General features: G+C 40.3%; 1 protein-coding gene and 1 long non-coding RNA gene across 3 annotated transcripts in view; one reads left to right on the top strand and one right to left on the bottom strand.

Annotated features, from left to right (window-relative positions):
* Positions 1–12,732, top strand: part of LANCL2 (LanC like glutathione S-transferase 2) — a 40,453-nt gene extending 27,721 nt beyond the window's left edge. For both annotated transcript variants that reach the window (XM_014069596.2, XM_087713135.1), the window contains 3 exons: positions 450–626; positions 1,708–1,780; positions 11,627–12,732. In XM_014069596.2, coding sequence (XP_013925071.2) covers positions 450–626; positions 1,708–1,780; positions 11,627–11,742 — 366 coding nt within the window. In that variant the 3' untranslated portion in view covers positions 11,743–12,732. The remainder of the gene's footprint in view (positions 1–449; positions 627–1,707; positions 1,781–11,626) is intronic.
* LOC148045913 (uncharacterized) overlaps positions 1–14,210 on the bottom strand; it is a 97,051-nt gene that overhangs the window by 73,037 nt on the left and 9,804 nt on the right. The window lies entirely within an intron of this gene.

Here is a 14,210-nt window from a genome sequence, read left to right as displayed (position 1 = left end):
TAAACATTCCAAGCTAAGATAGACCCCCCCCACAAGTTGCTTGTAACCCAGAATCAAAGTTCTAGTGACCACCTCCCTCCCAGTACTTAGGTGACATTTTAGGCACTCAGCAGTGCCTCACATTTATCTCTGTTTGCAGCATCCTGTGGGCACATAATTACAATTAGTGATGTTTTTTGCCAGAAAGCAATGTTTACTGCCAGCTTTTAGCAAAAAAAAAAAAAAAGCCCCATAGAAAACAATGTGTTTTTCCTAACAACCATACACTTAATGACAATTGCAAAATCAGACATGATCATGTAGTGACTCGTTTAAAAACCTTAATGACCATAATTGCAGGCTTAATTGCAATTGTAAGTAGAGGACTACCAGTTACAAAACCATTTCCTATCTTGTGCTGAGGTTTAGCAAAGAATGGCATCTGATTTTATGCTTCTTGATATCCACAGATCTTCAAGGAAGATAAATATTTGAAGGATGCTATGGAATGTAGTGATATCATTTGGCAAAGGGGGTTGTTGAGGAAAGGATACGGAATCTGTCATGGAACCGCTGGAAATGGCTACTCTTTCCTGTCTCTCTATCACCTTACTCAAGATAAAAAGTATCTTTACCGAGCTTGCAAGGTACTTTTTTCCTCTTTGTTTAGAGAAACACTAACCCTTTGTTCTTATTGATGTATCCCTGACACATTTCTTTTTTAGTCAAATCAAACAAGAAGAATAAGCTACTCTATATTTCCATAGTCAGAAAACAATTACTGCATAAAAGTACCATTTAGTTTTCTAACAGAAAGGGCTTCATAAATCAAGATTACATTGAACACAGTAATCACAATTTTCTTTTAAGTCTTCCAGTTGTACTAAATGAAGAATTAATTTGATTGCCCTCTGCTAAAATTATTGCCACCTAAAGGGATAGTAAGGAAAACAGATGTATTGCCCAGAATCTATATTTATTACTATTGCAGAAACCAACAGACAAATCTGTATTCGGAGGTGCAATGTAGGCTGCTACCAGCCAGCCATGTTCCCTTCCAAAGTGTTCTATTTCATTTCTCAACTGTGCCCATAGTTTTTCCCATTTCCACCCTCTCCCCAGCCAAGTATTTAGTCTCTCTTTTCCACCTCAGTTGTCTGTCTACTGAAGATGATAGGCTAGGTAAGCACAGGAATCTATATTTGCAAACTTAAAAGATGCTGCTAATTTGATTGGGTTTGTTTGTTTAAATGCAAAAATCTGTCACAAAATCTATTAGCAATTGTTAATAGAGGCTAGGGAGAATCACAGCTGATTTTCTTCCCAATTAAAAAAAGTTTCAATGAGGAATTTGATTTTTACCTTATTTATTCAGTAATTTTAGTGGAGGTATTTGGAATTAAGGAGCAGGAGTGTGCATGATAATGTTGATAATAATAATACAATTTATTCTTAAAATAAATTTGAATTTAACTAAATGAGGGTCCAAACTAGGGATGGCCCTTATCTTCTGACAGTTCAGCAGTTGAATTTTTGAATTAATGACCTGTAGGTAATTTCTTGCTCACTAGAGCTCATTATATAAACTGCTGATCATTTTCTCTTTAGAATAATAGAGATTAACATCACTATATGGTCTGTAATAAGTGCAGAGTTACATATTTATTTACGTATATTATTTAGCAAGAAACTTACTAATTCTCCTATTTATTGGTCATATTTTCTCAGTTTGCTGAATGGTGTCTAGAGTATGGTGCACATGGATGCCGTATTCCTGATCGACCCTACTCATTGTTTGAAGGCAAGAGCTTGTTTTTTGAATTCTATATTCATAAGTAATCATAAATTTGCATCCTAGGACTATAAATATAGATTTGGATGTATGTAAATTTCTGATAAACTGAGTGGGCTGCAACCAAAATACTTGTACCTGTCAAGCTCTGAAAGCCTTAAAGCATTGGTTTTATTTTGCAAAATGCATATGAAATGGGATATCAGAATGCTTAAGCCTCCCACCCACTCCTCCCTGAAGTGCTAGGGAAAGGCGGCGGGACACCCCATTCACACACCACCCACCCATCCACCAACCCCCAAACTTACTTCGCTGAGTCCTGGCGAAGCGAGAATCCCCCGAGCTTTTCCCGCAGCTCGACTGCGATAAATTGCCCAGGTCTGTTGGGGGGAAAAGTGCTAGAGCTTCAAGTCGGGACGCAGTTCCATCTTCCTCCCAGGTATTTCCCGCCCTTCCCCCTCTATCGGGAGCGATTGTGACGGGTGTGGAAACGAGTCCCAGCATGTTGGGGGAAAAGGGTTGCACATCAAACCCGGCCCTGACGGCTGCCGCCAAAAGAGCGGAGCAGGAACCTGTTTGAAGTTTGAACCTGGAGCACCCAGCCCTTCCTTTCCCTTCCTCGGATGAAAATAAAGGCAAGTCCCGTTGCGCGGCTGTTCAACCAAAAGCAAAAACAACCCGCTGCAGCTCCTGCTCCTGTTTCGGAACTCCAGTTGCTCGGGATGGACGTGGGAAATGGGAAGCCCCGGACTTCGCCTCGCCCACGGGAAAAAGTTAGAAGTGGAGAGAGCAAACTTCACTCCAGACAGCACGTAGCTACTCCTCACAAGAAAGCACCCGGGGAATGATCTGGATGAACAGGGTCTTCAATGCGGTGCAAGCTTTATAAGTCATCTTGTGATTTCAGCAAAGGATTGAAAGGATCGATCTGCCCTAAGGAAGAACTTTGTCCAGGAAAGCAGAACAAAAAAGAAGCGAGAAGAAAAAAGACATAAAGAAAGCAGCAAATAGATTTGCAACCATCCTACTAAAAATCCAGCCAGTGCCTGCCCCGCTGACCCTGGACCCGGCCACCGCTCACCAGCGCCTCTGTCTGGATGCTCCCCCCCCTCTCTTTCCCTTCCGGGACATCTATTTTTTACTGTTTCTAATTATTTTAATTGCCTGTCTATTCAGGAACGGCATTTTAGCTGGTTTGCTGGGTGTATGAGTGTAAGAATGTGAGAGAAAATGTGCCCACTTTTAATTTATTCTATTGTATTTTAGTAATTAGTGTGGGGTGTGTCTGAAGAGAGTGTTTGATCAGTAAGTATGGTAGGACCGGGGATGCGACCTGGAGTCCCCTCCACTGAGTGCAGAAGCAGAAGTGGATGGGGGCCCAGACTCACCTCCCGTCCTGGTGTGAATGGAATACATGACCTGCCGGGAAGAAGGGGGGCCATTGGAGAGGGGGAGGGGTCTACGGGGATAGGGGGACATCGGAGCATTTCGGTCACAACTGGGAGGGGCAGATATGACGGGAGCTGTAGGGCTAGCCATTACCGGGGAAGAAAGACTCGCTACATTACAGCGATTGCTTGTTCCGGCACCTCAGGCTCAACTCAAGGATCTGGTGTCAGAGGAGTACAGGGCCCTGGTCTCAGGTTGTTGTTGTTAAATGTCAGGTCGGTTGTGAACAAAGCCCTCCTCATCCGGGATCTAATATTGGACGAGGAGGCAGACCTGGCATGTATAACCGAAACCTGGCTGGGCCAAGAGGGGAGTGTCCCCCTCTCAGAAATGTGCCGAGATGGGTTTCAGGTGCTCCACCAACCACGACATCAGTGAAGGGGTGGGGGAGTAGCAGTTATCGTCCGAATGTCGTTAGTTCCTCGCAGGATCCCTGCCCCAGAGATTGTGGGGTGTGAGTCTCTCCTCTTGAATTTGGACAGGTTCAATTGGGCTTGCTGTTGACGTACCTGCCTCCCAGCTGCGTCACAACAGCCCTGCCTGTGCTACTAGAGGCAGTAGCCGGGTTGGCGGTGGAGTTCCCCAGACTTATAATATTGGGGGACTTTAATCTGCCGTCTCTCGATGAACACTCAGATGGGGCACAGGAGTTCATGGCTTCCATGACAACCATGGACTTGACCCAGGTAGTTCAGGGTCCAACTCATAGGGCGGGACACACGCTTGACCTTGTATTTCTCTCGGGGCAGTGGAGACGTGATCTTGATTTAAGGGGAATAGAGACCTTGCCCTTGTCATGGTCAGAGCACTCCTTGCTGAGGCTTGACTTCATGACACTACTCTCCCATTGCAGGGAGGCGGAGCTGATTAAGTGTTTCCGCCCTAGGCGCCTGATGGACCCAGGGATTTCAGAGGTAGCTTGGAGAGATACCTGACTCCCTTGTCTGCAATCCGGCCAAGTCTTTGGTCGCTGCCTGGAATAGTGCGGCGGCTGGAGCATTTGATCGGATTGCGCCTTTGAGGCCTCTCCGCAGCAGCGGACCCAGGAGGGCACCTTGGTTTACCGAGGAACTCTGGGAGATGAAGCGCGAAAAGAGACGCCTAGAGCGACATTGGAGGGCTAGTAACTCTGAGTCTGATCGATCACTATTAAGAGCCTTTATTAGGGTGGCTTCCGGGGGAGGAGCCTGCCGTCGCCGGTGGCTCAAAGGAGCTGCCCTCAGAGTTCTGGTCTGTATATCTAAAAAATCTATAGATATCTCCCCTTTCAGGCAAGAAAGGGGCAGGGAGGAACTCAGTCGTTAGAATCTCTTTGTAGTTCACAGCCTTTTGTTTTTCGCTGTGAACGGAAAAGAGGTTCAACAAAAGCTGAGGTTTTTTTTTTTACTCCAGCCAGATCTTCTCAGCTGTTTTTTTTCAGCTCAAGGCAGGTTGTCCCCCCCCTCAGGACAAATCTAAGCTATTTAAAATCGATCCGAGCAGCGACCATTTCTGAGAACCTTTTTATTTATTATTATTCAAAATACCAGCTTCAACTTTACAAAAAAACTCCTTTGTTTAACTGCTTTTCAAAATGGCGATTTTACAGCCTTCGCATTTGATATATGATATACCTAACTAGCCCCGTTTCCCTGAAGACTTCTCTTTATTAACTGCCAAAAGTTTACTGAAAGTATTTTATCTTAAATCAAGGTGAGCAGAGACTTTCTTTGTTTTCTTTTTTTTCTTTTATGATGGCTCCTAAGTCAAAGCAACCGAAACATTTTTTCAACAATACATCCCAAGCAATTGCTATAAAGCCGCAGCCTTTGCCTTCTACGCCCTCTACTGGAGATTTGTTAACGAAAGAATTTCTTTTTGAAACTCTTAAAGAATTTAGAGCGGAAATGAAGCAATTTGTTTCGGAATTATGTGATAAACTTGATGCTAAGATTGCTCAAACAAAAGAGAATATGATCGAGGTTATAACTGTAATGACAGATTATATTGCAGGAATGGAAGATAAACTGGAACTTTTGGAAGAAACTAATTCTAATCTGACATCTAAAATTGAAATGTTGCAACAGGAAGTTGAAAATGCAGAAAGACAACTTGTTATGACAAATTATAAAAAGACTGCGTTTGCAATAAGAGTTAGGGGATTGCGTGAAAATGAACAGGAGAATTTGTAACAGACCTTTTCTGAGGCTTTCAGTCGTTTGGTGGGAAGTCCGGGACTCAACTTTGATTGGCAGATCCAAAAAATTTACCGCCATAATTCGTGGACAGCAAAACAGAGACAGCTTCCAAGAGATATAATTATATATTTTGCTACAAAAGAATCCAGAAACGTGATACTACAAGAGTTTTACAATAACAGGCTGCAAATTGATGGACAGGATTTGATCGTCTTCAAAGAAATACCACCCCAAATGTTAAGATCCAGGAGAGACTATGCTTTTCTAACCAAAGAACTCAGAAATAATCAAATAGAGTACAGATGGGAGGTGCCATTTGGTATTACGGTTACATTTGATGACCAGAAACATCGCCTCAACTCTGTTTGGGAAGCCCGAGATTTTTACTACAAGATCCTGAAGGCTGGACTTCCTGAATCACCCGGACACGGAGAAAGACAAGGAGAAGTAGAAGAGAAACAACCAAACACACAACTACAAGGCGGGAGGCATCGTTTTTCCCCTCCGGAAGGGCAGAAGAGCAGAGAACAAGGATTTAGTTTTGCTTCTAAAACATTTGCTTAATTTTAAGTTGAATAATACTTTGTGACTTCTGTCTTATATAAAATGGTATAGTGGTATACCGATGAAGAGACATTAAGGCTGAAAGAAATGATGCTGATTTTTTCGGAAAATATACTGTATGGGACTTTAAAAAAAAAAGACTTGATGGATAACTTTGAACTTTTATATAAATTGTTTATGATTTATTCTCTAGGGTGAGGAGGGCGGAGATTGTGATGTTTCTGGATTGTGGTCTAGGTTGAATGGAGTTGGGAAGTGTGGTGCAGACGGGAGGGTAGTGAAGGTTCAATTAGAGCTTATTCGGAGCCAGAAAGTAAGTTGATTTTTATAGAAATTGTTATTGTTATTTGAATATAATGCTTGGAAGGATATATTCAGGGAGTTTGAAGGAAGGCGGAGCAAATATGAGAGGAGTACGGATGATATAAAATATATATATGGACACGGGTAGAGGCAGGATGAGAGGAGTTAGAATGGAAACCGTGAGAAATATTTGAGGTGTTTAAATTGCTTTATAGAGAAGGAGGTAGAAGGGACAAATTAAAGGTATGGAAATGGACACATATTTAGATAAAGAGATAAGGCCCCTAGTTACAGTAGAATTTTATTTGATTAACTCACTTGGTTTCAACATAGTTTGAAATCCTGCAAGTAATAAATTAACTGAGATTAGGAATGATGTACATTGCTTAAGTTTTAATAATGATGGGAAGCTGAGCTTAATGTAGAGAGTTTATTGATTTTTCTCTTTTTTTCTTTTTTCTTTTTTTTTCCAATTACTTTCTTTTTTCCTTTATTTTTAATCTTTTAATTCTTAATCTATTTGGTTTTAATACACTCCAGACTGTGTTTGATAAAGAGTTATGCCGGGAATGGGATCTGGGAAGTCGGAAGGGGGCTAGGGAGGGGGGTTCATGGGGGGGAGGGGGGAGGGGGGAGAGATAGTTTCAATTTTTAAAACAATAAGAATGCACTTGTATACTGTTGCTCTTTTTTCTTTTTTTTTCTTTTCCTTTTCTTTTCCCTTTTTTTCCTCTTTTCTTATAATTTTAGTGTAAAATACAAATTGAATAGATTAATGAATAGTAGAAATACACCGAAGTGAGGAGTAGAGGGAAAGAAGAGGGAGGAGTTAAGAGGGAGTGAGAGGGGAATGTAAGGAGGGTGAGATGGAGGGAAGGGGAGAAAGGAATGTTTGAGGGGGAGGGGAAGTAGAAGAGGGGAATGCTGGAGGGGAGAAATGAAAGTTGGAGGGGGAGAAGAAAGGGTGTATGGAGGATCGAAGTGTTATGTTGGTTTTCCATGGTGGAATAGAAGATGAGTTGTGTTTATTGCTTTTTTAATTGCACAGTATATAAGTGATTGTATAAAAAGGAAAAGGAAAATGAAATAAAACAGTTTTTCTATTAAAAAAAGAGCCTTTATTAGGACTTATCTAGTGGCGATACGGGCGGCAAAATGTATGCATTTTTCTGCTCTTATTGCGTCCGCGGAATCTCGCCCAGCCGCCCTGTTTAGGCTGACCCGCTCCCTCCTGAAAGGTGAGGAGGAGGGGGAATCCTTGCAGGGAAGAGCTGAGGAGTTTGTTCAGTTTCTGTCGGATAAAATCACTCAGATTTGGACAGACCTGGATTCCGCTTGGGCAGTACCAGCCGAGATGCCGAGGGCTAGTCTTAATCAGATTTTTGGGGATGAGTTTGAATTTGTCACCCCTGAGGAAGTGGACAAGGCCATGGGAGCGATGAGTGCCTCCACCTGTTTACTGGACCCGTGCCCGTCCTGGCTGGTTTCGACCAGCAGAGAGGTGACACGAGGCTGGCTCCAGACGATTATCAACGCATCTTTGCAGGAGGGTTTTTTCCCGCAACCATTAAAGGAAGCAGTGGTAAGACCCCTCCTCAAGAAGCCTTCCCTGGACCCAGCTGTTTTGAAAAACTATCGTCCCGCCTCCAACCTTCCTTTTTTAGGGAAGGTTGTTGAGAAGGTGGTGGTGCTTCAACTCTGATGGACCTTGAATGAAACGGATTATCTAGACTCCTTTCAGTCTGGTTTCAGGTCCAGGTACAGCATGGAAACTGCTTTGGTCGCCCTGATGATGATCTCTGGCGGGCCAGGGATAGAGGATATTCCTCTATCCTGGTGCTTCTTGACCTCTCAGCGGCTTTCGATACCATCGACCATGATATCCTTCTGCCTGGGGGAGGTGGGAGTGAGAGGCACCGTTTTGCAGTGGTTCTCCTCTTACCTCTCTGACAGGTCGCAGTCAGTGTTGGTCGGGAGGCAAAGGTCGACCCCTAGGCCCCTCGAATGTGGTGTGCCGCAGGGTTCGGTCTTGTCCCCCCTCCTATTTAATATCTACATGAAGCCGCTGGGTGAGATCATGCGACAACGTGGGGTAAAGTATCATCAGTATGCCGATGATAATTATATCTTTCTGCCCCTTGCCAGCTCAGTGAAGCGGTGGATGTGATGTGCTGATGCCTGGAGGCTGTTAGGGTTTGGATGGGGGCGAACAAACTTGTGCTCAATCCCGATAAGACTGAGTGGCTTTGGATGTTGCCTCCGAAGGACTGTCTGGACAGTCCATCCTTAACCCTGGGGGGAGAAAATTTACGCCCCCTCAGAGAGGGCTCACAATTTGGGAGTCCTCCTGGATTCGCAACTGAAATTGGAGCATCATCTGTCGGCTGTGACCAGGGGGGCCTTTGCCCAAGTTCATCTGGTGCACCAATTGCGGCCCTCTTTGGACCGGGATGCGCTTCTAACGGTCACTCATGCCCTTGTCATCTCAAGGCTGGATTATTGTAACACGCTCTACATGGGGCTACCCTTGAAAAGCGTTTGGAGACTGCAGTTAGTTCAGAATGCGGCCGCGCAGGCGATATTGGATGTGCCGAGGTACACCCACGTTACACCTATCCTCCGTGAGCTGCACTGGTGCTACCTATTGGTCTCCGGACGCAATTCAAGGTGTTGGTTATTACCTTTAAAGCCCTACATGGCTTAGGGCCAGGATACCTTCGAGACCGCCTGCTGACACATACCTCCCAGCGGCCAGTAAAATCCCATAGATTGGGCCTCCTTCAGATGCCATCGGCCAAACAATGTCGGCTGGCAGGCCCTCGGAGGAGAGCCTTCTCAGTGGCTGCTCCGACTCTTTGGAACCAGCTCCCCCCGGAAATCTGGACCATACCCACTCTGATGGCCTTCAGGAAAGCCATAAAAACTTGACTGTTCCGGCAGGCCTGGGGCTGTTGACCTCACTGTTGAGGTCCAGCCCCGACTAGAATGAATGTATGAGGGGTGTCTGTTGTTTTAAATTGTTTTGTCGTTATGTGCTTTTTATATTTCTTGTAAGCCGCCCGGAGTCATTTGGGATTGGGCGGCATATAAAAACTCCAAATAATAAATAATAAATAAATAAATAATAAATAAATAAATAAATAAATAAATAAATAATAAATAAATAATAAATAAATAAATAATATAATATAATATAATATAATAATATAATATAATATAATATAATATAATATAATATAATATAATATAATATAATATAATATAATATAATATAATATAATATAATATAATATAATATAATATAATATAATATAATATAATATAATATAATTAATATAATATAATATAATATAATAATATATAATATAATAATATATAATATAATATAATAATTGCATTCCAGATGGGTTTGGTGTGTAACTCTAGAATTCCCAAGCATGTCCATGGTTGGTGGCTGGAAATTCGCCAAACTTTAATCCAAAATTTCTGGAAGGCAACAGATTGAAAAATGTCTTTGGATTTGGAGAAAAAATTTGCAACTTCATAGATCCAGATGAGTAGAAAATCATTGAAGTGGATGATAGTATATAACTGTATTCCCTTTTCTATCACACAGCAACTCATTGAAATTAACAAGGCCTAAGTGAGCCGTATTATTTTCAAAGGTTTAATTTTCAGATTTATTTAGAAGTAAATTAAAATTCACAAGCACAAATCTCTGCCTTCTCAGAAATAAGTCCAGCTCAGTGGTACTAAGGTACCACTAATGTAATATATGATGGTGTTGCCCCCTAATACCAGCTAAATCTAAGCATGTCACATTTTCTTTTAGACTGCAGACTATCCTGCAGCTTGTATTTTTCCATAGAAAACACATCCCCAGGATAAAATATAGCTAATCCAAGATCCATGACTGTAGTACTTTTTTCCTATCAGTCAATAAGCATGCTACAGCATTTTGCATCCACCATATTTTCTAAGACTCTTCCAAGGCAGCTCCATGTATAGTGCTCTAGCTGTGTGATGATTAGAGAATAAATTACTAACATCAGAGCCTCTTGCTTCAAAACCCTTATGGCTATAGCTTCTGCTTGCCCATCTGAAGCAATACAAATTCTCAGCTTGCGGACTTGCTCTTTCAGAGAGAGTGCCATCCCATTAAATTTAAATTAAATTAAAACCAGAACTGATAGAAAGCCTTTCCAATAAATCATTCTCCTTGAGTTCAAGCTATTTTGAGTTTAAGCTATTTTTTCCCTTCCCTAATCTAGCAATCTCTAAATTTTGCCAAGCTCTCAACAGAATCTCTGACTTGACTCAAACTGAAAATATATAACTGCATATCATCAGTTGATGATACTTCCTCCCACAGACAGACTCTCTTGGTGATTGAATATTTTAAAAAAGAATGAAAATGACCAACCCTGGCCAGTATACAAGGAAATATCCATTGGGCCAATCTGCCCAATCTACTTCTCCGAATAATATAAATCCAGTATAGAAAGGATTTTTATCTCAATAGATATCCAGAAAGATACTATTGTAAATGATACTGAATTCTGTTTAGAGGACTAGGAATATTTTCTAGTGTTGGTGACCCTGGAGCACTTTCCCTCCATCCAGATCTTGGCATACATCATACACCAGAACAACAGTGCTACTCCCTTTCCAGCCTGGACCTGAATCCTGACAGAAGAGGGTTCAGAAAGTCCTCTTCCTCTAGAGCAGTGGGTCTCAACCTTCCTAATGCCGTGACCCTTTAATACAGTTCCACATGTTGTGGTGACTCCCAACCATAAAATTATTTTATGTTTTCCAAACTTTTTTTTTGAAAATATGTGTTTTCCAATGGTCTTGGGCGACCCCTGTGAAAGGGGTCCCGACCCACAGGTTGAGAACCACTGCTCTAGAGCATTTATTTATTTATTTATAAATAATTAACTTATTCCAGGAAGAGCTCTTGCAGGGATTCCCATGTAATTCTTAATCAGCATAATATTGCAATGGGCAAGTTGTGAGTTGATTTTTTTTAAATGCTCATTAGACTCTTCCAAGAACATACCACCAGTTTTCAGCACTAATTTCTTTTTCTTTAAGAGATTAAAAAAGTAAGATATTGGTAGGTGCTATGTTTCCAGGAGAGAATTTGATGACCATTGTGGTTCTTTTTTAACTCTTTCTCCGAGTTGTGACCTCTGTATTAAAATTTTTAGTCTTAGGTAGACTTGCTTAACAGCTGTATCTCTTAATGAGAAAGGATTGAGTTAAAGCTAGTCCAGTTTCTCCCTAAAATATCTGCCATAATACCCCTGTTAAAGTTATGAATAAAGATGCCACATTTCTTTTGAACTTACTTTTTCAGGTATGGCAGGAACTATCCACTTCCTTTCTGACATCTTGGTTCCAGAAAAGTCTCGCTTCCCAGCATTTGAACTTAGTCCCCAAATGAAAGAAAACAAAGAGGAACGCAACAGCTAAATGGGAGCTGAAGGTGGTGCCAGAGGCAACATGACTGCTGAGTGCTTAAAGTATATTGGATCAATGTTGGAGTTCAAACAGCGAGATGCAAGACAATTTTCTTGGTTCTCCTTCAAAGGACTGTGTTTGTCATTAACGCATGAATGAGAGAATTCCATACCTTGGTGTTTCCTTATAAGAGATATCTTTAACAGTGACAAAGAGCAAATTTCAGTTTGTTGGGATGTTTCTTGTTTGGCTTTCACAATTGTATCTTAAGGTCTTTCAAGTGTTTGCATGTTCTTGGTATTGTCTGTCATTTTTCTCTTTGTTTGTTGCAAAGCTGAAAAGCATTCTGTAATATCTAGTCCTGTTGTTTTTTTCTGTGCATGATTGTATTAACAACACAGTTTTTTCTGCAGCTGACAAGTACATGATGACAATAGGACCAGTCTGTTGAACACAATAAATGAATGAAGCAGGAAAGGCCAGATACTTAAGTCACAGAATCCTTTCGCCAGGAAATAAGTTCAAAGTTCTAGAGCATTTTGTTTACTCCCATCACAACACAGAAGTTTTAAAGTTCTATGTGCTTAAATTGCCCTAATCTCATTCTACAGAATCTAGAAATACTTGGTTTCTAGATGCATTATACCCAACATTTTTACAGTTATTGTTTCCTTCAATAGGGAACATTTTTATGATTTCATCCAAAGCACAACACTGACATCCTATATTCATTTCTCTGGAATCTATGGATCCAGATTATGGGGGCAGTTTAAGTGCACTGCAATTAAATAGGATAACATAATTTTCCCCTTTTTTCTTTATTATACTTGTCCTCCACCCAGCAATTCTGGGCTGTGCGGAAATGTTTCTTTAAAATCTGTTCAATTAACACTTTTCTATTTGAAATAGACTTATGCCAAGGGATAACATTTGCTTGGTTACTACTTTGCTGTTGGATCTATATTATAAATCTTAGTTTATTAAAAAAAATATTACCCCTTTGATAGTATCTCATATCTGTTTTTGATTATTGTGTTTGGCAGACAACCAAACAAACCAAAGGGGGGAAAAAGAATTTATTCTCATTTGGTTTCTCAATGGAACCCGACTGACACATTCTGATTAAAAGTCAATCATATAAATATAAAAATACATGCATTGTTTAAAAAAAACCCATATAAATAACTCATTTTTGTCATTTCATTTTTTAAAACTTCATTATCTTTGCATTCTTCCATTCAAGAGCTACGTAATTGAGTAGATCACTTAAACTTAACTTTCTCAATAAATAAATGGTTATTTTTCATCTTTCAAAACCTCTTAAAAAATCTAAATAAACAAGATTTGTATATCATTTAGAAGAAGAAGGCTACTGTTAAAATTAATTCAAAACTTTCCAGTGATTGAAAGATAAAATCCACCCTTAGAATGAATATTTAAAAGATTTATCAAACTTTTTTGGTGGCCATTGTATTGTTTCTAGTCTAACATGAAAGGGTAATTTCACAGTTAGTAACACTTTTTGAAGGAGAGATGGTGGGCCTGGGAAGGAAAAACTGCTTGCCAAATATTTTGCAGTTCAGATTTTTCTGGAAAAAAAGACAGCAAGATACAGAATAGTTGAGCAATTATGTTCAACCTGCCCCATTTGTAAAAAAAATTAAAATGAAAAATTCCAAAATTTCCCCAAAAGTCTGACATGGAAAATTATTTCCACTTTCTTGATTGCATTGCATTATACCTGTATTACTATGCTCATTCCACAGGTGTCTTTTCCTTAAGAAATTTGCAACACAACACTTTTATATTAGAAATCCTAAACTGTACTTCCCCAGCTTTAGACACTTCACATTTCTCATGCCAGCTGTGTTTTCTGGCAGTTTAGTTCCAACAAATCTACAATGAACTAGGCTGGAGATGATTTATTAAGTAATTTCCTTTGTAACTGGCAGCTCAAATTTTACAATTCAATCTTCTACATATGTTGCTTACAACTGAGATCTACTCTTAAGTGCTTAGAATTTTTATACCTGTTTGGAAGAACAATTCTCTGACAGAAATATATTATTGAGAATTTTTCAAATGAGAAAGATTGAGTTATCTTTGAAAATGCCATCTTTTGAGCTACCATGTCTGAATATTTCCTTGTTTTAAAATATTTGTAGTTTGCTTCTAAATGAGTTTGCAGAGAAATGGGATTTCTAGCTTCTGACTACTAAACTTAGTTATTAATCTCAGAACTAGGCACACCATTGATTTTAAACATAGTTTTATGAAAGTTTCTAAGACGATTTGCTTTACATCTGATTCATACATCTGATTTGAAAGTACGTTGTAAATCATTTGCCAACTGAATGCTGCTGGGAATTAGCCCTGAATTTCCTTGCAGGCAAAGTATAGAGCTCACCTTGATTTTTTGCAGACTTTTAGTTTAAATCAATCCTTTTCTTTTATATGAGGACTTGAACAGACAAGTCTGA

This window comes from Thamnophis sirtalis, unplaced genomic scaffold, assembly GCF_051295495.1.
Source record: "Thamnophis sirtalis isolate CommonGarterSnake01/CBP01778 unplaced genomic scaffold, rThaSir2_p1.2 scaffold_4, whole genome shotgun sequence".
In the NCBI taxonomy this organism is placed as follows: Eukaryota; Metazoa; Chordata; class Lepidosauria; order Squamata; family Natricidae; genus Thamnophis; species Thamnophis sirtalis.
This window is presented reverse-complemented; position numbering and strand designations above follow the sequence as displayed.